Here is a 25748-nt window from a genome sequence, read left to right on the forward strand (position 1 = left end):
CTGGTGAACGGTTACGCCAAGTTCCTTCGATATCTCTCCATGTGTGCCAAAGTTAGAGTTGGATTGACCTCTCTCACGCGTGTTCCAAGGGTCCTGCTTGACTGAATCAAGGATCGTTATATTTTCAAGGTCAAAAAGTCAAGGTCGGATGAGCGACTAAGTTCCATCATGACTCTCTTTGAAATAATATTGTCCATTCGTCACCAAATATTCTTTTTATTCTTACCGTTTTGCGTTGGATGTGTACATATCCAACGCATTTGGGTACTACATTTTTGTAAACTACCAAACTGCGTTGAGAGTAACGCATTTTGGTAGTGACTACCAAAACTCGGCCAAATTTTGGTAGTGTCTACCAAAATGCGTTGCTACCATTTTGAGGTGCAACAACTGTCCATTATTCTTTTACATGTAGTTCTTTTGCACCAGATATATAACCTCGTGAATGATGGAGTCAAATAATGGGTTAAGTCATTACATGTCTGGTCAGATTAAGAGTCAATATGGACGGAAAAGGTGTTGTGAATAGCTGTGAGTAAGACATGCTGCAGCTTAAAATTGATGTACTTGTAAACTTCCTCGTCTATTTTTCAAGGGACTGAGTACATTAACAGGTGAGACGAGCGTGGAATGAACCAGATTCTGAAAGTTTTAGCACAAAGTCTGCATCAGTTACATTTACTAGTTAAATCAAACCGAGCCTGCAACATTTTCATTTTTGTCGTGTTGAGCCACCTGTAGAGTTTCCACTTTTTCTATTTTACTATTTCATTTATCTAATATAACCATTGCGCCTATTTCCTTTAGACTTACTGAGATTAACGCTTAAGAAAACTTGAAACAGAAAATGTAATAATTATAAATATCAAAGTTTTAAAAAATATTACCTTCCTGATATATATTACCAGTTCAAAACAACAGAAAGTTTATTCTATTAGAATTATGCTGTTTGTTATTTAAAATTAGAAGTAAGATTAACTTCATAAACGATCTGATCTACTAGCTGTATAGTTTCATGATTCAATATATGGCTAGATTCATAAAGTTCCGCCATCCTTGCTTTTTCCACTTCCCAACACCCCTATTCCTTTTCTACCCTTTACCAATTTTTGAGTTTTGCATTTACTATTATGATTAAAATATACTTATTGTTGGAAGTCTTCTATATCTTTCCACTGGGTTTTCGTTTTGTTACGGGCCTACTTTGCGATGCATGGCAATCCTGTTGTGATTGTCCTAGAGTGCTCTGTGATTAGTGCTCTGTGATTCCGATAATTATACACTATTATTTTATGTTTATCGGTGGTTTATCGAAATATAACGGTGAATTATATCCTGATAAACTCACTGGCCACTCAGTGAAAATTATCAAATCTGATACCCGGATTAACGTCAAAAAGTTTACCGAGCGTACTGAAAGCCGGAAACAATATGACGATGACGTCGTTAAAATGACGTCATCTTTGCGATGCTTCCTGATAAAATTTCCCGCAAATTTCGACATTTTATTGAAATAAACACAACAAAAGTAGAGTTTTAGACATAAAATAAACAGAAAAATTGTTGGTATCGATGTAATAGCACGGTAATTTCACTCGTGAACACCAAAAGTTGTTATTTTCACTCGTGGCTGCGCCACTCGTGAAAATATCACTTTTGGTTCCCACTCGGTGAAATTATAACGTGATATTACACCGAAACCAACAATTATCCTCTATACCTTTCCCAGTAGGCATTTGACGTCGGTTAGACGTCGTTTAGACGTCGGACCCCGACGTCGGATTAACGTTGGATTTTGGTTGGATTTGCAAACCGTTTAGACGTCGGATCCTGACGTTGGCTAGACGTCGCAATCCGACCATTTTCCAACCTAAATCTAACCATTTTTCAACCAAAATCTGACCAAATTTTCAACGTAATTTGCAATCAAACAAGTAATCAACACATGTATTTTATCATCTTTATTTCATATTATGGCGACGTAAGTCTAATACAATAAGTCCAAAAAGTAATGCAGTAATTGAAACTTTCAAGTTTCGTCATTTTTGTATGAATCTTCAACTCCGCCAACATTTCCACCTGAAATGTATATAAAAATTTGCCAGTTTCATTATTTAACATATACAAATATACTAGTGCTGTTACTAAGAGCATAATTAATACGTGCCAAACAAATATGTAATATTTTAAATTCTATGAAAAAAATATTCTATAACTTCGTAAAATGTAATTAAATGAAATTGCTTTTTAAAGTAACAAACAAAAATAAGTCAATTTAAAAAAAAATACGGAATATAAATCAGTATAACTTTTAAAATAAGTATAATTTTTAAAAATCTGTTACTCACGTTGCGGATCTTTCCCTTTGTGTAAAGTATTTATAAACTTGCTCTATCTTATCCCAATAAATATCAAATTACAGGAAGACTGTGTAAACCGATGCAGGCTTATCTCGCGAATGTGTGACTAATAGACAGCATGTGTAGAAGAGAAGATCTATGTGAATTTAGAATAATTTATACATGTGTATAGAATGCATTTTTATCTTGAACAGTTTAAAGTTCGTGAAAAAATCCGTCTCCGATAATAGACAATCTCATGCGATATTGTAACATAATTATAATAAGCGCACGTCCAGGCCTTTATGAAAACAAGTAAATATCTTTAAACTATACTAGCAAAATTATACCAGTTAGTTTTATAACTAAAAAATTTATCAGACTTTCTATCCAACCTAATTCCAACGTCTTCTAGACGTCTAAGTCTGACGTCTATTAGACGTCGTAGATATGACGTTGGTTAGACGTTGGATTCAGGTCGCCGACGTCGCGACCAAAATCCAACGTCTAACCAACGTCGGTACGACGTCAGGTGTTTACTGGGTTTATTTCTTATATATGAAAAGTAGTAGCTTTGCACCGGTAGCGCGTCTTGTAGGAATGTTCACGGACGCGAATGTTTAGCGATCTCCCGATAAGACCTTACTCGAGACTTAAACTTGCGCATCTAACATTAGTGCAGCAATAAGTTTTTTCAGTCAGTATCAAAATTCTTGCAATACCGCATCAAAACAAATCTAGTTTCTAAATAATCGCAGCCTCCCCAAACTGCAACTCACACCACGCAGACTTGCATACGACTAGCACACGCACACACAATCTAATTAACTCATACATTTCCAAATATAAAGACAAAGAAAGCATACGAAAACAAAACGCACAAAGAAAGCAATACACGAGCAACCGCCTTGGAACGCGTATTATATCATTAGATTGCTAGATTTATCCAAAACCAAATTGTGTAGGTTTTCTTTCATCCTCACTTTGAGCCCTCAGTAATACTGAGCTACCGGCGCCGCATTACGGTTAGACGTATGAAAAAGAAAATGAATAGATCTAACTGTGTATAGCCTACTATCGAGTTGAAAATTCGCAAGCTCCTCACAGCGGTTATCTTCCCTTGCGTTCATTATAATTACGCACCTGCTGTAAGGGGAGGTAATCACTGCGGGGAGTTTGGAAAATTCGTAGTACTTTTTGGAATCGGTGTTGTTCGGATTTTTTCTTGTGCACTATGCACATAGTAATTAATCAGTAAAGACGTCAGTAGACGCTTACTGTTTACGGTTGACAAAAGCGTCTCGCTTACTGCTTTGAAGTTCAGTAAATAAACAGGGGTTTTCGAGAATTTCGGAAAACACTGTTTTTCTCTAGGTACAATTCTGATCATTAACTTTTAAAAACTGCTAGTCTTTTGGGTTTAAAACAAGCTTTGTACAGTCATGTAAATGATAGTTATTTTCCCATACCAGGCGTCTATTATAGCAGTATTTTTGACTGAAAGTTGGACACATTCTTCCTTCCAAAAAGAAGCAAAATTTGACAATAATGACATTTAAGAGAATAACAATAGTCATTTCCAGGATTACGTAAATTCTAATTTTATTAACTTTGGAATTGGAACATTAACTTTTTACATTAAGCCCTTATTGCCAAACGTTCACACGCAAAGAGACAGAATTCCCTTTTCTATTGGCCTAATGAAATTCTGTTAGGTTTGAAATTTTCAAGGTTCAAGCTTTTCAATTTGAAGGAGTTATCATTTGTGACTGGTTTCCAGTATGATAATAATTTATGTAAAATTTTTGATGCAGTACGTTTTAATAAGAATAACAGAAATTATTCAAATACGTTCTTTTTTCTTTATCTTGGTGCCGATTTTAATCTATATCGAACTTTATTTTGATTATATATAGAATATCTATCGAGTTTTTACATGTCAAGAATTAATCTTGATGCAGTCTAAAACAATGCATTCAGAAATCATGAATTATCTTTAATACATATAATTTTAATAGATCTAATAGAACATAAACTTCCTAAACGAATCCATAATTCCAGATAATTCCAACACCACTCCTTTAATTTTTAAGGGCACTGGTGATTTTTCAAGGGAGCTCTGCCTTTTAGGTAGCACCTAATTTCATATTATATATTGTTATACTGAAAAGATAAATCTAGTTTATTTAGAACAATATTGGAAATATATTATTCAGAAAAGGGGCCATTATATACACATTTTTATAATTGCTACCTCCATTTACCTCAACCTTCTCACGAAAATGTTGAGACCCACGTAATTGCATTTGGTCCTGTGACATTGCAGTACTTTTCAAATTTTCGGGAAATTTATTTTAGTAAATCAGCATTAACTTGCAGTCGTTTATCATAATCAGGTTAGTCATGTGTATAGAAGGGACAAGAGGTGTGTTGTTGATTTTATTCGCTTTGACGTCATCCGGAAACAAAAAATAATTTCAAACACTATAAAAAGGCACAAATGTGAACTAAATGGATACATGTGCTAAGAAACGGAGACATTTGCGCTCCAGATGCACCCATTGTTTACATTCAGTTTGTTATATAACGGATAGAAATTCCTTTGAATCATACATACAAGACCGGAAATTTATACAATATCTGCGTAAAATTCACCGCTAAAACAACGTAGGAACCACTTGATCTGATAAAGCTATGGCCAGTGTGAATACAGCAGAAACTGAAAATTTACATGTAAATATTGATAAATGCCATTTTCAGTAGATCTACCAGTATCTGCAATACACTTTTTAACATCCATGAATTAAAAAAATCTGCCGGGAGTGTGAAGGGACATAACTACTATACCCTGTGTAATTTCGTTCAAAACTGCATCTGAATCTTAAACTTGGCATAACCAGGATATTTTATCCGGGTAATTTTTTACAAAATGGCGGTGATGTAGCGACTTTCATCTGCGTCAAATTTTCACAAAAACATTGCAGTATGGCCAATAAGAACGATAAGAAGTCAGCCCAAAAGAAGGAGGTTGATTTAGCCTGGGTACAAAAATACCTCAGGGATGGCGTATACCCTCCAGGTTTGAGCTTTACGGAAAAACGTATGGTTAGAAAAAGGGCGGAAAGGTTCTGTTTCTGGAAAGAGGAGCTTTATTACTTGGGGACACCGACTGACCAGTCGTTAGGAAAAAAGACAAGAAAAGTTTTGCTGACACCTAAAGAACGATGGGAGAAGGTGGCGGAGTGTCATGTTGATGGTGAAGGTAAGACGGCTCAGTTGCCTAGCACCTGCCCTGGCAACAGGAAAATTATAGGCCAAAATATATGTACCCCCCTATGATAAGGCATTTCAAGTCCCAAATACCCCCTTGGACAAGCATAAGTAGGGAAAACATCCCCCTAGCCAAACTACAGTAATCTGACAGAGTGTACTACCCCTAGTTCAACAATTTGACGTGATCCTAGGAAATATTGATATATTTTTCTTATGGGCAATATCTCCACTCGTGTCAAACACTCGAAAGACCAAAATAGAAGAGGAAATTTCCAATGAAATTTTCATCACTGCTGATGTTTTACAGGCTAGCCTACAGATAACTTTCCAATAGCAGGTAACTATCTACACACTTCCAGTATGTACTGTCGTGAAGAATGTTTAGACATTCATGATATCTAAACTTACTAACACTTAGAACTATTGCTCGCATTCATATAAATGTTTGATTTATTTTAATCTATCTTTTCTGTCTGAAGTTATGATGAAATATTTAAACCTGTCCGATTCACCAATAAGGGATCACTTTTGCCAATAGGGTGTCACCTAGTTTATCATATTTTCTATCCACTTAAAAATAGTTTTTTTCTGACAAAACATGGCTGTGGTATTAGAAATAAACGTTTCAAGGCATAATATAATGAGAATCAGTATGTTCACATTTCAAACGGGAGAAACTAGGTAAAAGAATATAGCGCCAGTTTTCACAGTTGCATTTCTATGCATGATTATCACCAACTATATATCAAACTAAAATCAAAATATCGATGCACAGAACCTTATCTAAATTTGCCAGTTTAAACCATTACATAAAATCAAGCATTGATTTGTATTTTTAAGCAGATTGTCAGAATAAACACCCTTTTGATTATCCCTGAAATGGGTGATCCTCAGTTGATTGAATGGCCGCCTCTGCTTGATGGCACTTTTTTTCATCAAAGTCAATCAAAAATTCATAATCACATTATTCCTATGAAAGTGTGTGTTTCACTCTTCAAAATGGTACCAAATTTGTGTGGTTTTATCTAAGAAACTGTGAGGTATACTAAAAAATATTCTACTTTGAACAATTCAAGAGTACAAATCCAAGTCAGGAAACATGGTTACAGAGTTATCTGCTCATGGAACTCAGACTCATTAGATTAGACCCATCTTCTTTTCATCATCTCAAACTTTGCTTAGTGTCCGAATAAATAAAGCAAATCAATGATATTCAGACATTACCAGCTTGGTCATCAGACTTTACTAGCTTGGTCATCAATCCAGTTTTCTTCACCCTTAAACTAAACTTTCGTATGTAATCTGGAGTTCCTTCATGATTTTCAAACAAACTGTATTTCTTCTAGGGACTCATCTTGGTCTGGAAAGGACAGCAGAAAATATCACAGCTCAGTATCATTGGAATGGCATCTACAGATTTATCAAGCAGTATATCCGTCAGTGCAAAGTGTGTGTGGAGAGAAATCCAAAAATGTTTGCAAAAAAGGCAACAACTGAAGAGGTAGATGATGGAGAGGAAACAGACAGTGGAGGGGAAGGGCAAGAAGAGGAAGTGAAAGTGGGGTCAAAGGTTTAAAATAATTTCTCTTGCATATAATTATATGTTGAATAGTTCTTTTAGTACCCAAAATTTTATCAGTTTTGTTAAAAAAAAATCTAAACAAGTGAAAATACATTGTGCAGTACCTGTTGCCTAACACAGAAAGTGTTTCTTTTTTGTGTATACATGTAAAAGCAGCCGATGAATTCAGAATTTAAACGGGTGGTCCATTTTACTATTATAAACAATGAATACTGACTAGTTGGATATTCTTTTAAAAGTACGTAGGACATAAGCAGATATTGTAAAACAAAAACCATTTTACATAGTAAATTCATCAAGAGAGTATCAGTGTATGGGTAATTTACAAATTAAGTCGGTGAATTTTGATCTCAAGAGCCCATAAAGAAGAAGCCTTCAATACAGATACAAGTTTGTACTTGAATCATTGCACACTAAAAGCATGTTTACTTTTGTAGGTTGATCTGAGACTGTTGGGTCCATATCAAGTCACCGAGGGTGACAGGTATATATTGACTGGTGTAGAGTCTGAGTTCCAGTGGGTGGAAGCTTTTGTACTAGATGCTGTATCCTCTGATACAGTGGCTCGCAGTCTTCTACAGATGATATGCAGGTATATTAAAACTTCCGCTTCTGTATGTTGGTATCTCTAACATTTATGCAAAATCTCAATTTAAAATGTAAAAGTGAAAATCTAGTCTGTTTAAAAATCACATTTCTTCACTTGATGTTGTAGACTATTTGGAGCTTAGTTCAAGTTTGGCTTTGAAATAACTTTATTAGTAATTCTGTAAATTGGTATATTTCAGAGTAAGTCAGCAAATATTTAAACTTCCATGTCAATCAAGACAGAATGTTAAATAGTGTATTGCAGATAATGGTTGTTAATAAGCAAATCTGAAAAATAATAATATCAGAAATTTATACAAATTTATCAATAAACATCATTTATTTGGAAAATATTGGATGTTAAAAAGTCAGTTTGCCATTTCAACTATATATTGCTTTGTATTCACATTATTGTATTTTCATTATTGTACTGATATTTGAAAATTAAAAAAAAACAATAATTTATAGGTATGGTCAGATGGGTTCTGTGTCAACAAGTGTTCATAATGACCAGCTGTCTCTATCACTGAATGATGCCTTAGTGTCTCTGAAAACAGAATCGGATATGGATGTTGCTTTGAGTTTTGTTGGACCTGAAAGCACAACTGCCTTGAGTATGTTCTACAACTATTTCTAGATTAATAAATGGCAAGTTCCTCATGAATGGAAAAGTTACATGAGTTTAAAGAGAAAAACTTAATTGTCTATCGTTACATCATTTGTTTAGAAATTTTTAAAATTGGTTAAATATTTGAATTTTTTTTTGAAAGAATACTGGTAAGCTCAGTTTACATGTTTTTGGGGTTTACATATTGTAAGTTTTTTGAAAGCAGACCTAAAGCTAGTATTAAACCAGTGGTCTAATGGTTGAAATATCAGCTGCTTAACCAGGAGTGCATATTGGGTCATGATTGCATACCTTACATGACCCCAGAACTTGTTTATTTCCAGGACACAGCCATGAAATGAACCTCAGTCAGCTGTTACAATTGAAGAAAAAAAGTAAACAAGTATTAAATGAAGATAATATTTCTATTTACTCCTGTTTCAGGTGATTATTTCAAGAAAGCAGAGGATTTGATAGAAGAATTTATAAAGAAGAATCCAACTACTTGGCCAGAAAAAATAGACTTCTGTTTGTTACCTTTAAGAATGTCAAAACAAAAAAGGTAAGTGTGTAGGAAAATATGGGCGTCACATTATGAGTTGACTGGCATATGTGTATAAATGTTCCAGTATAATAGTTAGCAATAAAAAATGTGTACATAAACATAAAAGAAATTAAATTATGTATTAGAACATGAACATAACATTTAGCTGGACTATTCATAGGTATCTCTCAGGGTATGATGTGCTTGTTCCTTATCACACTAAGTTGGAAGGCTACTTGCCAGGTTGGAAACGCATTCATTTAAGAAACTTGTGGGGTAGTCTACAACACAAGACAGCATCTTGTGCATGTGTACCTGAAGCAGAATTCCATGGACATTTTGACAGTGATTTTTATGCCCCCGAAGGGAGGCATATAGTTTTTGAACCGTCTGTCGGTCTGTCAGTCTGTCGGTCTGTCCGCAATTTTCGTGTCCGGTCCATATCTTTGTCATCGATGGATGGATTTTCAAATAACTTGGCATGAATGTGTACCACAGTAAGACGACGTGCAGTGGGCAAGACCCAGGTCCGTAGCTCAAAGGTCAAGGTCACACTTAGACGTTAAAGGATAGTGCATTGATGGGCGTGTCCGGTCCATATCTTTGTCATCGATGGATGGATTTTTCAAATAACTTGGCATGAATGTGTACCACAGTAAGACGATGTGCAGTGCGCAAGACCCAGGTCCGTAGCTCAAAGGTCAAGGTCACACTTAGACGTTAAAGGATAGTGCATTGATGGGCATGTCCGGTCCATATCTTTGTCATCGATGGATGGATTTTCAAATAACTTGGCATGAATGTGTACCACAGTAAGACGACTTGCAGTGCGCAAGACCCAGGTCCGTAGCTCAAAGGTCAAGGTCACACTTAGACGTTAAAGATCATTTTTCATGATAGTGCATTGATGGGCATGTCTGGTCCATACTTTGTCATTCATGCATGGATTTTAAAATAACTATGCATGAATGTGTGACACAGTAAGACGATGTGTCGCGCGCAAGACCCAACTCCGTAGGTCAAAGGTCCTAAACTCTAACATTGGCCATAACTATTCATTCAAAGTGCCATCGGGGGCATGTGATATCCTACGGAGACAGCTCTTGTTGTAAACAAAATTCAGAGCTGTAGTAAAAACATTAAATACTGATTTTGCAAAGATTTTCGGTAGTTGTAGAAATTAAATAATTTCTAGCCAATGTTGAATTTGATATTAAGAAAGAGAATGTATTAAGTCGCAGATGAGTACGATTTTATCTAAATGATCTAGTCAAGTAAAAATTTATGAATGAAATAATTTTCTTCTGTAAATTGTGTCAAAAGAAATTAAGTGTAATTTCTTGTTTTGGTATAGCCAATGTTTAATTACAGGCAGTCAGGGTCAAGCCCAGCTGTGCAGAGGTCACCAAAGACATTGTCCAATGAGGAAGAAGTGAACAATGCTGCCGAGGTATTGATGTCTGTACATAAAGGTCAGAGTAAATCACCACTACATGTCTCTCCCAGTAAGATTCCAAGCACAAATGTTAGAGGTATGTTACAAAAAATTATCAGTTATTGTGTGATATGCTCTCTGCTAATCAAAGTGGCATGGTTGTTGATGAATGCTTATGAGGTATGATATTGATGTTGAGAAAAAAAAGATTTCAGTAATTTTTGTACCAGTCGGAACTACTTGAAATCTTAAGAAGAGCAGGCACAGATCATTTCCATTTAAATGAAGGGGATTTAAAGGTGTGGTTAATCATTAAGATTGTTACTGCCGCGGATGAGTGGTAAAGGTTGTTGCGCTACTCTGGTGTTGGTTGGAAACACTGCTTGAGATATAAAACTCTCTGAAGTGAGGAAACCAACCAGCAGGCTGAAAGAAGATTGATGGTTCTACCCTGGTGTCTTACAGTGATGAAGTAATGCCTGAAGGGACACCTGGGATCTCCCTCTACCATTAGAGCGGGAAGGTTGACATTTGACCAGACATTGTTTCATTGTGATGTTGAACAAAGCAAACACAAAATCTAGAAATAATCCTTAAGATTAATTTTGTATGATGAACTGATATTAATAAATAATTGCATAATATCAATTGCATTGAACCATTGTATATCATACTTTGTAATTCAATTTCCTTAACTTCCTCTGTCACCAAGTTTAAATTTGAACAGGTATGAAATAAGATCAACATGTTTTCTTTCTGTATAGGTATTGTAACAAGAAGTAGAACTGGCAATACAAAGCCTAAGACATTGGATGAGGAGAATTATGAAGTGCCCACACCAAAACGTAAAGCTAGCACAGGTGGGATGGAGAGCCCAGTGACAAGGAAAAAGATAAAGATAGATGTTGCAACTCCTGAAACTATGGTGATTGAAGCTGCTAAAGAGGTAGAAAGTAGTCCCAGTGATCTAGAGATTGGCATTTCACATGGTGGTTCTTCCAAGAAAACGGTATTTTTTATTCATTTATGAGTGATCACAATTAGTTTAAGGCTCACCTGAGTTTATGATTATATAAAAATGTATATCTTGTATTTAAAGAAAAAGCTACTCTAACAATATTACCAGTGAATTTTTGTTTTATCATGAACTAGAATAAACAGGCCATGTTGAAATTCAGAAAGTATGTAAAAAGATGATATTGTAGAAATAAGCGAACATTACTGTAAAAAGCTTTATAATAGTTGAGACAAAGTTCTGATTACAGTGAAACTCTGTAAATGCAAACTTTGGTTCAGGAGAAGTTTGTTCCTTATAATCAAAGTTCTTTATATCCATACAGCCAACCTCGTAATATTTCTTGGGCTTAAGAGAAGTAGATTGATGTTTAAAAGTGGCAGGGTGCTGTTTTAAATGGGAAAAGTACAATAGCATTGGTTACTGATTGGATATACAGATCTGTTTGTAAGGTCGTGGATGAAGGGTGTGTTGTTGCCATGCTTAGTTTTGACTATTAAAGTTAAAACTTACGGAAAATACTGTATAAACTTTCAAAATGTGTATATTTTTCTGTAATAGATTCTAGTAGATACATGTACATAGGATTAACTTACATTTAGTCGAATAGTCAAGAGTGGTGTCTTATTGTCTCAGGACAGCTGTTGTTTATATACTATAGGTGGATCTGGATGATTATTACGTAGCTATTAAGATGTACTTGTGTGGCGATGGTTACCCTCCAGCTTCATCTCCTAGCTTTAAAAGACTTATCCGAGACCAGGCTCGTAACTACATAGTAAAAGACGGTGACCTCTATCATGAAGTTGGTTCCAAGAAAGATCTGAAGAAAATTGTAATGAGTAGGGAGGAGAGGTTGAAAATTCTGGCACAGACACATCTCAAATCCTCAAGTAAGTTTGCTACTGGTGTTTGTTCAGTTCTAGTTTGACTATTTGAAAGTTTTCAAATAGAAGAGCTTTTATTGACACCATCACACAAGTTTTGCATGTAAGCAGGTTTCTCTTCTAGGTCAAATGCTTGAAAACTTCATACATGTGTTTGGCATCATGAAGTGACTTTAAATTGCAAGTTACATAACTCTAGTTTTTATTTTGTCAAAATATGTCCCTTTCTAGCTCAAATATTTGATTATTTTTTTTCAAATAATAGAGCTTTATTGTCACCCTTTCGCCTGGGTCACAAAAGCTTTGCATGTAAGCAGATTTCTCAAAAACTGCTGGAAGTCTTGTGTACCACCTACCTAGATACTGGTAACTGGGGGGTTTTAAAGCACCAAACCTAAAGATTTGTTCCATTTAAATGTTAGTTTAGAAAATAATTTCATTAGTTTGAATTTTTATTGTATTAAAACCCATAAATACCAGAAAGCACAAGGTCAGACCTTTAATCTAGTACTTAAGAAAACTGAAAGAAATGTTATGATAATTATTGCAATTGTTTCTTCTAGGTAAAGTTCAAATGGTACAGTCATTAGAGAATTATCACTGGAAGGGGAAGCTGGTTGACTGTGAGGCATTCCTGCTTGCCTGTCCACACTGTGATAAAGTAGATCAAAATAAACTCAAAGATGTGGCATTCAAAAACATGGGTGAAGCTAAGGTAAGGCCACCTGTTTGTCAGTCTTTTTCTTTCGAGGAAAAGGCTAATCAGCTGTAGATATCTTTCAGTGTTAATTTGTGGCAGTTATTTGAAGTTGAACAGTCCATCTCTAAAGACAATTTTAGCATGCATGAAAGGGTGAAGAATGGAAATGCTGTAATTCATCTATTAAAAGAACAGCTTTTAACTACTGTATCAGAGGTTTAATTTTTGTTATAGGGGAATATGTTTTCCACAAACTTTTACTTAGTTATTATTAGTGATTTGAAATTGATGAAAGAGTCAGCAAGCATATTGAACATAATTTATTTGAGCTATATTGATAAAAAGTGATCTTTAATTATGGGAGGGGCCAGTTTTAATGTCAGTTTGACCAAAAGTAAAACAGAAAAAAAGTTGGACTAGCATGATCAGGCAGTTTTCATAATAGTTGCATAGAAAATGTAAAAAGTAGATGTTGGAAGAGAAGTTTATGAGAAAATTAACATTTGGAAATCATATTACTTTTCCAGAGACAGTTACTGTATGACAGATTTGATACATACCAGGAGATCAGTAACTATCTAGTGTATGACGTGTTTTCTGATGACGAGGCCTCAAAACGTCTAGAATATCTCCAGAGACAGATAAAAAACTTCAAGGTGGAGAATGAAAATCTTGTACATTTTACTGGCGGGAAGAAGCATGAGGTGATCACATCGGCTACAGAGAGACAGAGAGCTGTTGCTGAAGCTCATCTCAGAAAAGGTATGTTCAGTGTTTATTTGTTTTGGACATAATTATCACGAAAGAAAACTAGATATTGTCTGTCCTACTAGACTTGAGCCTCTATATCAGATATTTTCGCACAACCTAAATTTTGCAAAGTTTGAAAACAGTCTAATAATGAGCAGTTTAATATTTGTATAAGATGTACATTTTTTCAAAAAAAAATGTAATTGAAATAACAAGTCTGCAATTTTTGGGAAATAGTAAAAATTGCAAAATGACTGAAAATAGATCAGTCTCAGCTTTTTTTTTTTTTAGCTTGACTATTCGAAGAATCTACAAAAGCGTCAGTGTAGGCATTTTATTCAAGATTAACTTTCATGGCAAGCTTCTCAATTTCACATACCTTATACTGTTTCAAATCTGTATGATGATTTCTTTTTACATTGTATGTTTAAGTTTAGAATTTTTAAAAGGTTTCACAGTATGCAGGATATCATAATTGTGACAATAATGAAGTTATTTTTATCTAGATTTATATGTTTTTTATCTTCCTAAGGCACCCACTCTGACCCAACAAACACATACCACCAGCTAGCAGATACGTCATTCTGGTTCGGTATGAAGTTTGATGTGAAGATCTATGTAAACTACTGTTGCACTGCCGAGAACAAACATCTGCTAGACAGATACTTCCAGTTCCGAGAATATCATATGAAACAGGTATTTCAGCTCTGAGAATAAATGTAATTAAAACCCTTTCTAGATAAGTATTAACCTTTTTTACGATTCAGCAAGCTGTACAGTAAACATGGTTATATTGGTTTGTATATTTTTTCATCTAACAAGCTTTTATGCCTGATTCACACTTTTACTGGGGTCAGATTTCTAGTCATCTATTTTTGCACAATCAAAAGTTAAACCAGTGTTGCAAGTGCATGCTGTAGTCTTGTTTTGTAGTAGTAACCTGTCAATCTATAAAAAGATCTATAAAGATATACTTTAGAAGAATATAAAACCCAGCCACATAGCAATAGCAAAGTTTGTTAGATTGAGTCTGTTCTAAAGACAATGAAAAGTCCAACATGTTCCTTTAGTTGACCACTAGTGACTAACAGAGAATTCTGGATGTACCTTGTATTCATATTTCAGCCACTGTCACAGGAAATTGCTAGTAGCAGTGAGGATGTGATAACAGAGGTACCAGAACAAAATATTGAAGTGGGGCCAGTACAGGAGCTAGCTGAACATACAGTTATTGAAGGTAATTGTTGAGTTTAAGCCTGGGTTTAAAAAAAAAACAACAAGAATATTGGCAGAAGCCATCAATGTGCTTTTCAGAAGGCTAACTAATGAATGTTTTTACCCTGGTGTCTGGTCATGATTGTAGATATGCCCAGACATCTACGGACTTTGACCATTACTACACTGGAAGTACCCATAAAATCTTAGGCGTTCATGATGATGTTAAGTATATTAAACCCCCCAAAATATTAATAATATGATATTTCATTAACTTTTTAATTTACTACAGAAATCCCTTTGGAAGAGAATCTCCTGGCCTCTCCTGTAAAATCAGCAGGTATATATGTGTCAACCTTGAAACATGAAGCAGATGTTGAGACAGGAAAACCGGACACAGAAATTACATCAGAAATTGTCACAGAGAGTGGAGATGGTGGCAATGTTGTCACAGAGAGTGAAGATGGTGGAACACAACATACTCAAGAAGCCATTGATGGTAAGTCTATAAGAACTATGTAGCCATCTCAGAAACAAGACATACAGATGAACAGCAGATAAAGGTTCAGTAACTGGTGGACTTCAGACTTTCCTCTGCTGAAAATGTGTTTTGTCACAGTATTTTTAGCTTGTCTAATTTTTGAAAAAAATCTAAGAGGTATTGTCGTCACTTGATTGTCGGCATTCGTTAAAATTTTTGTTTATGTCTACCTTTTCTCAAACTCTGTTAGAGCTACAGCTTTGAAACTTTGCACACTTGTTTACCGTCATTAGAGGACTATGTAGGCCAAGAACCATAACTCTGATATTTGATACATTTTTCTTTTTTTGTTTATATTGGCAAAATACATAAAACCGGTAAAATTGAATTTTAGGTACAGTTATAGAAGTTCCCACTGAAGAGCCTCCAACTACCATACTTGTGAGGATGACAGAAGATGGACAGGCGATCATCATGCGGGAAGATGGTTCTGAACAATCTGCAGAAATGCAAGTGGATGGAGCATCAGAGGTTGTCACAACAACCAGTAATAACACAACAGCCACTAATAGTGATGATGTTACCAGTGCAGCTGTTAAATCAATTCTCAGTGATACAGGTTTGTTAACTGTAGGCTTAATATTTGTTAATTTTTCAGGAATGCCTTTACTGTTCCTTACATTTATTTAAATCCAGGTACTTTCTGTTTAAAATATGGCTGTCAAAATATTTAACAGGAATGATTATCATTTAGAAAGTTGTTAATTTAGAAACTTACTAGTGAAAATAAAAAAAAAGCTTGATTTGAAAAGATATTTTAGGAGTAATGTTTATTTTTCAGTAGGGGTTATCAAATATTTTACCATCAAATATATATTGGGTAAATTAAAAATCTGATGAAATTAAAGAAAAGACTGACAGTTAGATCGATGTAAAAGTGTTTATAAGTTTACACTTTTTGTTTATTTCAGTGGCTATACGACAATTATATGGAGACACTGCGACAGAAGGGGAACAAGTGTCAGAGACAGTTATAGAGGAAATACAGCCATCGGAACAAAACATAATGGATACTCAGACAGGTATAAAAACTGTCCGTGTTTCGTCTTTTAAATGTTAGATTGGACTAGATCTAAATGCCGCCTATTCCCATCTGTTGTTAGATGCATGTTTGGACAAATCACCTTTGCAGCTATATCTGTCTGTTCAAGAAGCACTGCCAAAAGAAGCCCGTAAAACAGGAATTTCATTGTTACTGACAAATACCTTAACTGGGAATGTCATTCATCAATGAAATAAGTTTGATAAAGTCATGTGACTGTGACATGAGTTTGATAAAAAGCCATGTGACTGTTCACTGATCAATAAAAAATGGGAAACACTGAAAAATGGAATAAGTTTAATTAAAAGTCATTTGATAGTTTAATGGCCTATGAAAAAGTTTTAATTGAAACACAAAAAAAAATGAAATATATTCTCCAAGTTGGAATAAAACTCATGTGACAGTTCACTGGCTAATGAAGTAAATTACAATGTATGTCAAGTGATAGTTAATCAAGCAATGGCAAGCTTGACAAGAAGTAAATTTACAAATTTTATTGAAAGTCCCTTATGCACTAACTTAAGTACATAAATTGAATAAATGTTAGACATAAGCTATCAGCTGCCTAAGGAAATAAGTGTAATCGAATGTTATGTGAATTTTTTCTGAGACACAAAAAACAACAGCGAAGTTTGAAAATAATTTGAACAGTTGCATATTGTTATTGGATAAATTTGTTTTTATCTCAGAACTGGCAGTAGCAGGAACAGTAGGTACTGCAGAAGAGGGTACAAATACAGAGGATGTGATAGAGGAAGGTGAGGACAGTGACAGCTGGGCGTACGGCTCCGAGGACGAGGACGAGGGAGATGACAACGAGAAGGATCACTCCATGCTCGAGGCCCTGATGAAGAACTCTGATAAAAAGCCTGTCACCCCCAGACAACACTTTAAATGTAGCCAGTGTAACAAAATATTTTATGGACCTCTCAAGTTCAAAAGTGAGTACAATGTAATTGAAACAGACTGACATAGACATTTTGTTATCTGCACCTGCTCAATGAGGTCACTTTTAATTCTTTGTTGGAAGATTCGAAAGATAAAATTCTTCCAGTCCAGTATTTGATCTGCATCAAATCATGTTAGTGATAAATTTTGAAATGAAAGAACCTCCCCACCCCCTTCCCCCCATAAAATGAAATAAATATTTTTAAAAATGCACTAACAGTTTGTGCTGATGAACATAAATGCATAAAATTTAAAGTAGAAGAAATATTATATAAATAGGCAGATCCATCATGAAATTTTGTTTGACTGTCAGTTTTTATACTGATGTTCTTTCTCTCTTGAACATTCTATGAAGAAAAGTGCTAATTATCTTCTATTGCAGTGCACATGTACAAACATACCGGGCAGAAACCGTTTCCCTGTAACCTTTGTAACAAAAAATACACAAACAAGAAATCTCTTGTCCTGCATCAGAAAATCCACACAGGAGAACTGCCTTTTCTGTAAGTATCAATTTATGATTTTCAAAGGTATATACTGTTTAATTCAGTTAGTCTTTTTTAAGTCTAATAATGTAAAATAAATCTCAAACAAAAATATGAACACTTTTGAAATGTAAGAAAAGAGATTCCATTGCCTCTGCAGTTTGTAATTTTCGCACTAGCCTGTGTAAGCTGGTATCATATATTGCATTACTCACATCTTTAAACCATCTTCCATTAAAATGTCTTGTAGCTTTAGTAGTGGTTTGTGCAGCACACAGTTATGATATCTGTAATAATTGTTTATTTGAATAAACCAGTGTTACTGTGAGTTCAGCTTAAGTCCTACGAGCTGCTACAGCTGATTGCTACTTCTGAAAAGTCACTAATATGATGCAAGGCTCACTGTCAGTGGAAAGTTTGGATAAAAATATTTTTAGCTTTTAAACAGAAAAAAATTTACAGTTGTTTGAATTTATTTTGTCTGTCCGACACTTAGTTCTAGCAATTGTGGGAATCTGTACATTCCTGTTTACAGTTGTAGTCTATGTGGTAAAAGATGTCCTAGTAAGATAGCGCTAAAATCTCACTTGAAATGTCACGATGGTAACGGTGGAGGTTTCCCTGCAAAGTGTGACATCTGTGACAGGGTATTTTCTCGTAAACATCTGATGGAGCGACACAAACTTCACAAACACACTAATCTACAGACAGAGTTCAAATGTACAGAATGTAACAAAGTTTTCAGTCATCAAAGTAAGTGAACCATAACCCTTTCCTTGCTAAATTTCTATTATGAACTTGTCCATCTTTCAATTTTGACAGTACCATTAACTGTTAAAAGGGGTGCTTACCAAAAAGATACTAAATGAATAGCAAACAGTGCAGGTCATGATCAGACTGCACGGATGTGCAGGCTGATGATGATCTATACTGGTCGCAAAGGCAGACTCAATCATGTCCAGCATGATAAGGTTTAAGTATTTGGTATTTATGTTTAGTTTTAATTGACCAGAATATATCAGTAGAAGCATGCAAACTGTGAAACTAGATAGCCATGATCTCAGCAGGAAAAATATTGTTTTCAGATGGCATTACAGAGTACTTTAAATAAGGAAATATGTCAGTTACTTTCACTAAAACTTCTTGATTCTGGACACAGTGAAATCATTTAATTTCATGGGGCACCAATTCTCATGAATTTCATTGTTTAGTCAATCTAAGAAATATATTCACAATAAAGTAGTAAATTCCAATTTATTTTATGTTTAAAGTTAAAGTCCATAAATCTATATTCCCATGAAATAGCCATCCTGGCCAGAATTACAAAATTAAATTATTTTATGGTAAAACGGTGATAATTCTAATCCAAGCAGACATTTCAAGATTTTTTTGGCTTCTTATGGTGATTTCATAATGCAAGTTCACTGACAAAGTGATATGGATAATAAAACTTTTACAGTAGGGATAATTGCTTTTGCTTAATTCAAGCCTTCTCTTGTATGCTTGAATGAGGAAGTTATATCATTATTTGGGTTTTTTGTTGTGCTGTAAACAAATGTTACATACTTTCAGGAAGTTTGAAGCGTCACTTTATGTCCTCCCATCTGAATATAAAGAACCATGTATGTGGTCTATGTGGGAAGTCGTTCTACAGGAAGGAATATTTAACTGGTCATCTGATACAGCATGGTGGGGCGGCAGCGGAGGGCCTCACACCTAGGAAACAGAGACCGTCAACATTTAAACCACGGCCCTCAGTCTTCAATGTGTCTCACGAATTAAAGAGGTTAAAGCCGGATGGAGAAACAGATGGTGAGGAGTATGAAGAAATGCAAGATGATTCGAGAGAAGAGGGGGTAGGTAATTTCATAGTTTTAATTTATTGCTGGGGGTGTAGTTACAAAATGTATGAATTTTCCATCAGTTTATTTAATGTTAGCAAATAAAGAATAATATTTACAGTGATATGTATAGAAATAAAAAAGCATTTATTTTAATATAAACAACCTTGAAGCAATAATATTAAGTGTGGTCCTTTTCAAGAGATTACACCTGTGATCTGACATCATTCACCAAAAAAAAACATTAACACAATTTATGGATTTTCAAGAGGTCCCAATGTGGTTATTGCCTGGCTGAATGCACAGACGTAGCACGTTTTCTTAAATAAGCATAATTTATAATTATTAAGTTTGGTTTTAGTATTTCAAATATTTGGGTATTTCCGTCATAATGTCCGGTAAGAAAAATATTTTTTGCTGTGCCATTAAGAAAGTTGAAGAATTCTTTAGCTTATACCACGAGAACAGTAATTGGAATTACCACTAGCTCTTAGGTAAAAACCTTGTAAGTTAAATTTGGTTAGTAGTAGTTCTTAAACCATATAATAATTATATACAGTAATTATTTCTTTTATAGGGAAATTCTAATTTCTAATATTGTGCTAAAACCTTTAAGAAACTTTTAACAAAATTATGACTTAGACTGTCCTAAATTATTTTTGTGTTGGCTTGAAAATGAGTGATTAGGTGAAAGTCAGACTCTAGGGAATATACCATTCTGTGTACTTGATTGAACTTCTTAAAGCTCTTGTTTGTGAATAAAGCTTTTATACATAAAATACTTGCAGAGTTTTGCATTATTTTAGGTACAGAGAATCATACTTACACAAGATGAAAATGGTCAGTTGCGAGTGGTTGACATGGCAACAGAAAGAGAGGTGAAGAAAATGTTGGAGGCTCGAGGTCTGTCTCGTGGTGAAGCTGGAGAGACTATGGTGGTTCATGTACGTATCTTATTTATTTTCAACCTCTCAAGAAAGAAAGATCTTGTGCGTTTCTGGTTGTTTATTGAAATACAACACCAAAGAATGTATTTTGAAAATATAAAAAAACCTGTGTTATGCTTTTCTGTGCAATAGTGAAATTTATCAGTGAAATAAAATTGATATATCAATGTTTCAAATGGTCAAAATATCATTTTTAGCTCGACTATTCGAAGAATAAGTAGAGCTATCCTACTCACCACGGCGTCGGCGTCGGTGTCGGCGTCGGCGTCGGCGTCACACCTTGGTTAAGTTTTTCGTACCAGTCCACATTTTGACAAAGTCTTTTGAGATAAAGCTTTGAAACTTTCAGCACTTGTTTACCATCATCATGGCCAGTTATAGGCAAGAGCACATAACTCCATCAAGGATTTTGGCTGAATTATGGCCCCTTTTGACTTAGAAATCATGGTTAAGTTTTTCGTACCAGTTCATATTTAGACAAAGTCTTTTGAGATAAAGCTTTGAAACTTTCAACACTTGTTTATCATCACCATGTCCAGTTATAGGCAAGAGCACATAACTCCATCAAGGATTTTGGCTGAATTATGGCCCTTTTTGACTTAGAAATCTGGGTTAATATTCCATACCAGTTCATATTTTGACAAAGTCTTTTGAGATAAAGCTTTGAAACTTTCAACACTTGTTTACCATCACCATGTCCAGTTATAGGCAAGAGCACATAACTCCATCAAGGATTTTGGCTGAATTATGGCCCTTTTTTGACTTAGAAATCTGGGTTAATATTCCGTACCAGTTCATATTTTGACAAAGTCTTTTGAGATAAAGCTTTGAAACTTTCAACACCTGTTTACCATCACCATGGCCAGTTATAGGCAAGAGTACATAACTACATCAAGGATTTTGGCTGAATTATGGCCCCTTTTGACTTAGAAATCCTGGATAAGTTTTTCGTACCAGTTCATATTTTTTGTAAAGTGTTTGACATATGGCTTTGAAACTTTTATCACTTGTTTAGTATAATAGTCTCTATCTGTAGGAAAGAGAACATAACTCTGTCATCTATTTTGGCTGAATTATGGCCCTTTCTGGACTTTGAAATTGGTTCTGTTTTCATACAGATCCATGTTTTGTCAAAACTATTTGACATATGGCTTTTAAACTTTGAACACTTGTTTATCATTATGATTTCCATCTGTAGGCAAGAGTACATAACTATTTTGACTGAATTATGGCCCTTTTTGGACTTTGAAATTGGCTCATACATTGCCATTTAGTGCAAGACTTATTGAAATCAAAGAAATACAGGAACATTGTTTGTCTAATCTATTTATTTCTTTTGTCTGAATATCCGTGGAAATATTTTGACCCCATTTTTCAATCAATGCTTCGAAAAGTCGAGCGCGCTGTCATCAGACAGCTCTTGTTATTTTTCACAGGTAGGGAACTACACTTGAATGCGAAAGAATATGAATTATAGATAATCAGAAATTCCTTGCAACATATACTTCAGTAAGATGTATATAAATGCTCAATTGTGATAAAATATAAAGAAAATCTGGAAACTTCTTAGAACTGTTTGACAATCGTTCATCATAGATATCTTGACATCACAACATTGTAACATCATGACGCAGTGTACATGACATTGCATGGGTAAAATGGGTATTGAAATATATTTCACTCGTGAACACCATGATTCACATTTTCACGCGTGACTATGCCACTTGTGATAATATTGCCTATGGTTTTCACTCGGTGAAATATATTTTGATCTTACATTGAAACAAACATATATCCTCTATAAAAGTTTCTTCGGATTATTTTACTTTTTCAGTTAAAATATTTAGGTGGGGGGGGGGGGGGGGGGTGGCTCTTGTGATGGATAGTATGAATGTATGAAATATTGCCCTGTTCAGCTTTGTGCTCCATCAGAAGCTTGAAAGTTGCTGTATGACCTAAAATTGTTTGGATGTGACTTTTAACCCAAACAGATAAAATAAGTAAAGTGAAAATGATGTTACACAGACAAAATGAGTCATGTTAAAATACATTGGAAAGATATTGAATAAATTTAAACTTTAGCTCACGGAGGCTATTTCTGTTGTTCATGTTGGACACATTGAAGAACAGGTGGTAGAAGTACCAATAGAATATACAATGTAGTTATACAGAGCACATGTAATATATATATAAATGATAGAAGAGACTTGTGGAGAACCATGAGTTTTGATGTGGTGCACACTGAAAATCAGGCGGTGGAAGCACCATTAGAACATAGTTATATAAATTACCTGTAATATATTTTACAGATAGAAGAGCCAAGTGGTGAACCACAGGTTGTACATGTAGAGCATACAGAAGAACAAATAGTGGAAGTACCAATAGAAGAACATAGTTATATAGAATACCAGCAAGTAGAAGAGGAGAAACCTAGGGAATATATTATCAGTGAAAATGATGGTATGTTTATAATGTTATAACTTTTTACCAGTACATACAGTGCTTGTGAAATACCTTAATATTATTTCTAGATATTTGATGTTTCATAAAAGTGCGTTGTTGTTTAAGATATAGATATGTCTAAAGATTATATTTCTTTCTTTTGAGGGACCTTGAGTTTAGAATGGTACTAACTTCAAATCATTTATCACTTGCCCCTCATTTAAACTGACACAGAATCATTTTGAAAAATGGCAAACATTTGTTACTGAAATATCTGTTATGATCTACAGTGTTAAGGGAAATAGTGAAAAGAAAATGGAAGTTGAATTGGATAATATTTTGTTAAAGAAGGAAATAAAATTTTCTACCCAGCAGCTTTGCAATACTTTTGTAAGATTTATGTTCTGCAAGTGTCAAAGTGATATAAACTCATACTCCACTGGACCAATTTGTCCTCTTTTACGATATAGGTGCAGCAGCATCCAGTGCCCAGTACATGTATACCTCTAGTAGTGGTGAAGTGACTATACAGGGCAACCAGGAACTCATTTATGGTCAGCCAGCAGTACAATATGAGGTGGAGTGTGTCGGCGATGTTGGAGACGAGGAGGCTTTGTCGGCAATCAATCTGTTAGCTCAGGCTAGTGCTCAACAGTACGAGAGTGTCATCTCTCAAATTTGACAGCTCTAATACAGAATTCAAAGTGTAAAAATTAAAAGTTAAAGTTTGATCACAAGCTAAATGTAATGTGTTGAGCACAGAGATGCAACGCAATCCATTTGACTACTTGCTACAGAAGTGAGTTTAACTTACTTGAAAGCTAATATGCACTCTTGGGCATTTATCACGTCTTGATTTCTACATCTACATGTTCCTTCCGAGCAGTTGTTCATGATTATGATTGGGAGGCGCTATGATTTGAAATGTGTCAATGCAAAGCCAAAAGTTATCTCCTGTACATGGAGAAAGTGACATGTAGTTTCCAGTGCTAATTGTTTTAGTAGTTCCTGGTGTTTTGTGAAGGAGACATGAAGTCACTATTGAAATACTAGACAGTATAATGTAATAAAACATTTTCAGTGTTTTAGTGACTGTTCCAGTTTATAACTGTCAGATTTGTTTAGGTCAGATCCTCCCTATGAAACAGTGTCATGAAGGGGGAAAATGGATCCAGATGACTCTGTGACACCTACTTGTGTTATTGTGACTCTGATTATTTTATATGACTCTGATTATTTTATATCAAATAATTGTTAGTCAAATTAGTAAAAGATACAATAATGTCCTGATGTAGCAACCATTTTTAGCTCATCTGATTTTTTGAAAAAAAATGATGAGTTATTGTCAACACTTGAGCGGTTGTCGGCGTCGGCGTCTGCGTCGGCGTTGCCTGGTTAAGTTTTATGTTTAGGTCAGCTTTTCTCCTAAACTATCAAAGCTATTGCTTTGAAACTTGGAATACTTGTTCACCATCATAAGCTGACCCTGTATAGCAAGAAACATAACTCCATCTTGCTTTTTGCAAGATTCTTGGCCCCTTTTGTACTTAGAAAATATCAGATTTCTTGGTTAAGTTTTATGTTTAGGTCAACTTTTCTCCCAAACTGTCAAAGCTATTGCTTTGTAACTTGGAATACTTGTTCACCATCATAAGCTGACCCTGTACAGCAAGAAACATAACTCCATCTTGCTTTTTGCAAGATTTATTGCCCCTTTTGGACTTAGAAAATCAGTTTTCTTGGTTAAGTTTTATGTTTAGGTCAGCTTTTATCCTAAACTATCAAAGCTATTGCTTTAAAACTTGCAACACTTGTTCACCATCATAAGTTGACCCTGTACAGCAAGAAACATAACTCCATCCTGCTTTTTGCAAGATTTATGGCCCCTTTTGGACTTAGAAAATATCAGATTTCTTGGTTAAGTTTTATGTTTAGGTCAACTTTTTCTCTTAAACTATCAAAGCTATTGCTTTGAAACTTGCAACACTTGTTCACCATCATAAGCTGACCCTGTACAGCAAGCAGCGTAACTCCATCCTGATTTTTGCAATAATTATTGCCCCTTTTGGACTTAGAAAATCATTTTCTTGGTTGAGTATTATGTTTAAGTCAACTTTTCTCATAAACTATCAAAGCTATTGCTTTAAAACTTGCAACAGTTTTTCACCATCATAAGTGGACACTGTACATCAAGAAACATAACTCTATCCTGCTTTTTGCAAGAATGATGGCCCTTTTTAGACTTAGAAAATCATGGGTAGGACAATATTTCTATTACACAAAAAAAATCAGATGAGCGTCAGCACCCGCAAGGCGGTGCTCTTGTTAGCTCTACTATTCGGAGAATAGCAGGGCTATACTACTCGCCCCGGCGTCGGCGTGACCCTTCTTGGTTAAAGTTTTTCGGCAACCTTTGTTTTTCTATCATATCTGTTACTATTGCTTATATCTTTCTGTAACTTCACATAAACATTGTCCAGTATACAAACAATATATGATTATGGGCTGAGCCCATTATACCCAAGGTCAAGGTCACCAAGCTGTTATACTTGGGTTATTTTTAAGGT

At 34.9% G+C, this 25748-nt stretch overlaps 1 protein-coding gene and 1 long non-coding RNA gene across 2 annotated transcripts; one reads left to right on the top strand and one right to left on the bottom strand.

The window, feature by feature from the left end:
• Positions 1-1948: 1948 nt before the first annotated feature.
• LOC128548700 (uncharacterized) lies at positions 1949-2877 on the bottom strand. The gene is made up of 2 exons (XR_008367241.1): positions 2349-2877; positions 1949-2079 (listed from the first exon to the last, which is right to left on the bottom strand). It is a non-coding gene; the product is annotated as an uncharacterized LOC128548700 (long non-coding RNA).
• Positions 2878-5247: 2370 nt separating this feature from the next.
• Positions 5248-24403, top strand: LOC123564788 (uncharacterized). Its single transcript, XM_045358609.2, has 22 exons — positions 5248-5601; positions 6959-7182; positions 7632-7786; positions 8251-8396; positions 8834-8951; positions 10305-10465; positions 11133-11377; positions 12045-12276; positions 12834-12985; positions 13498-13732; positions 14253-14416; positions 14846-14957; positions 15228-15434; positions 15811-16035; positions 16388-16498; positions 17208-17459; positions 17849-17969; positions 18487-18704; positions 19524-19807; positions 20599-20736; positions 23049-23199; positions 23652-24403. The coding sequence occupies exons 1-22, from the start codon at positions 5325-5327 to the stop codon at positions 23861-23863; spliced, it is 4140 nt and encodes a 1379-aa protein (XP_045214544.2). The 5' UTR covers positions 5248-5324; the 3' UTR covers positions 23864-24403.
• Positions 24404-25748: the final 1345 nt, after the last annotated feature.

Source organism: Mercenaria mercenaria, chromosome 2, assembly GCF_021730395.1.
Source record: "Mercenaria mercenaria strain notata chromosome 2, MADL_Memer_1, whole genome shotgun sequence".
Lineage (NCBI taxonomy): Eukaryota > Metazoa > Mollusca > Bivalvia > Venerida > Veneridae > Mercenaria > Mercenaria mercenaria.

What these genes read in the sequence shown, in the direction of transcription:
- LOC123564788 (XM_045358609.2), top strand. Translation starts at nt 5,325, where the DNA reads ATGGCCAATAAGAACGATAAGAAGTCAGCCCAAAAGAAGGAGGTTGAT. An exon ending in AGAATGTCAAAACAAAAAAG is followed by an intron (nt 8,952 to 10,304) that starts GTAAGTGTGTAG and finishes GTTTAATTACAG; the next exon opens with GCAGTCAGGGTCAAGCCCAG. An exon ending in GACACATCTCAAATCCTCAA is followed by an intron (nt 12,277 to 12,833) that starts GTAAGTTTGCTA and finishes TGTTTCTTCTAG; the next exon opens with GTAAAGTTCAAATGGTACAG.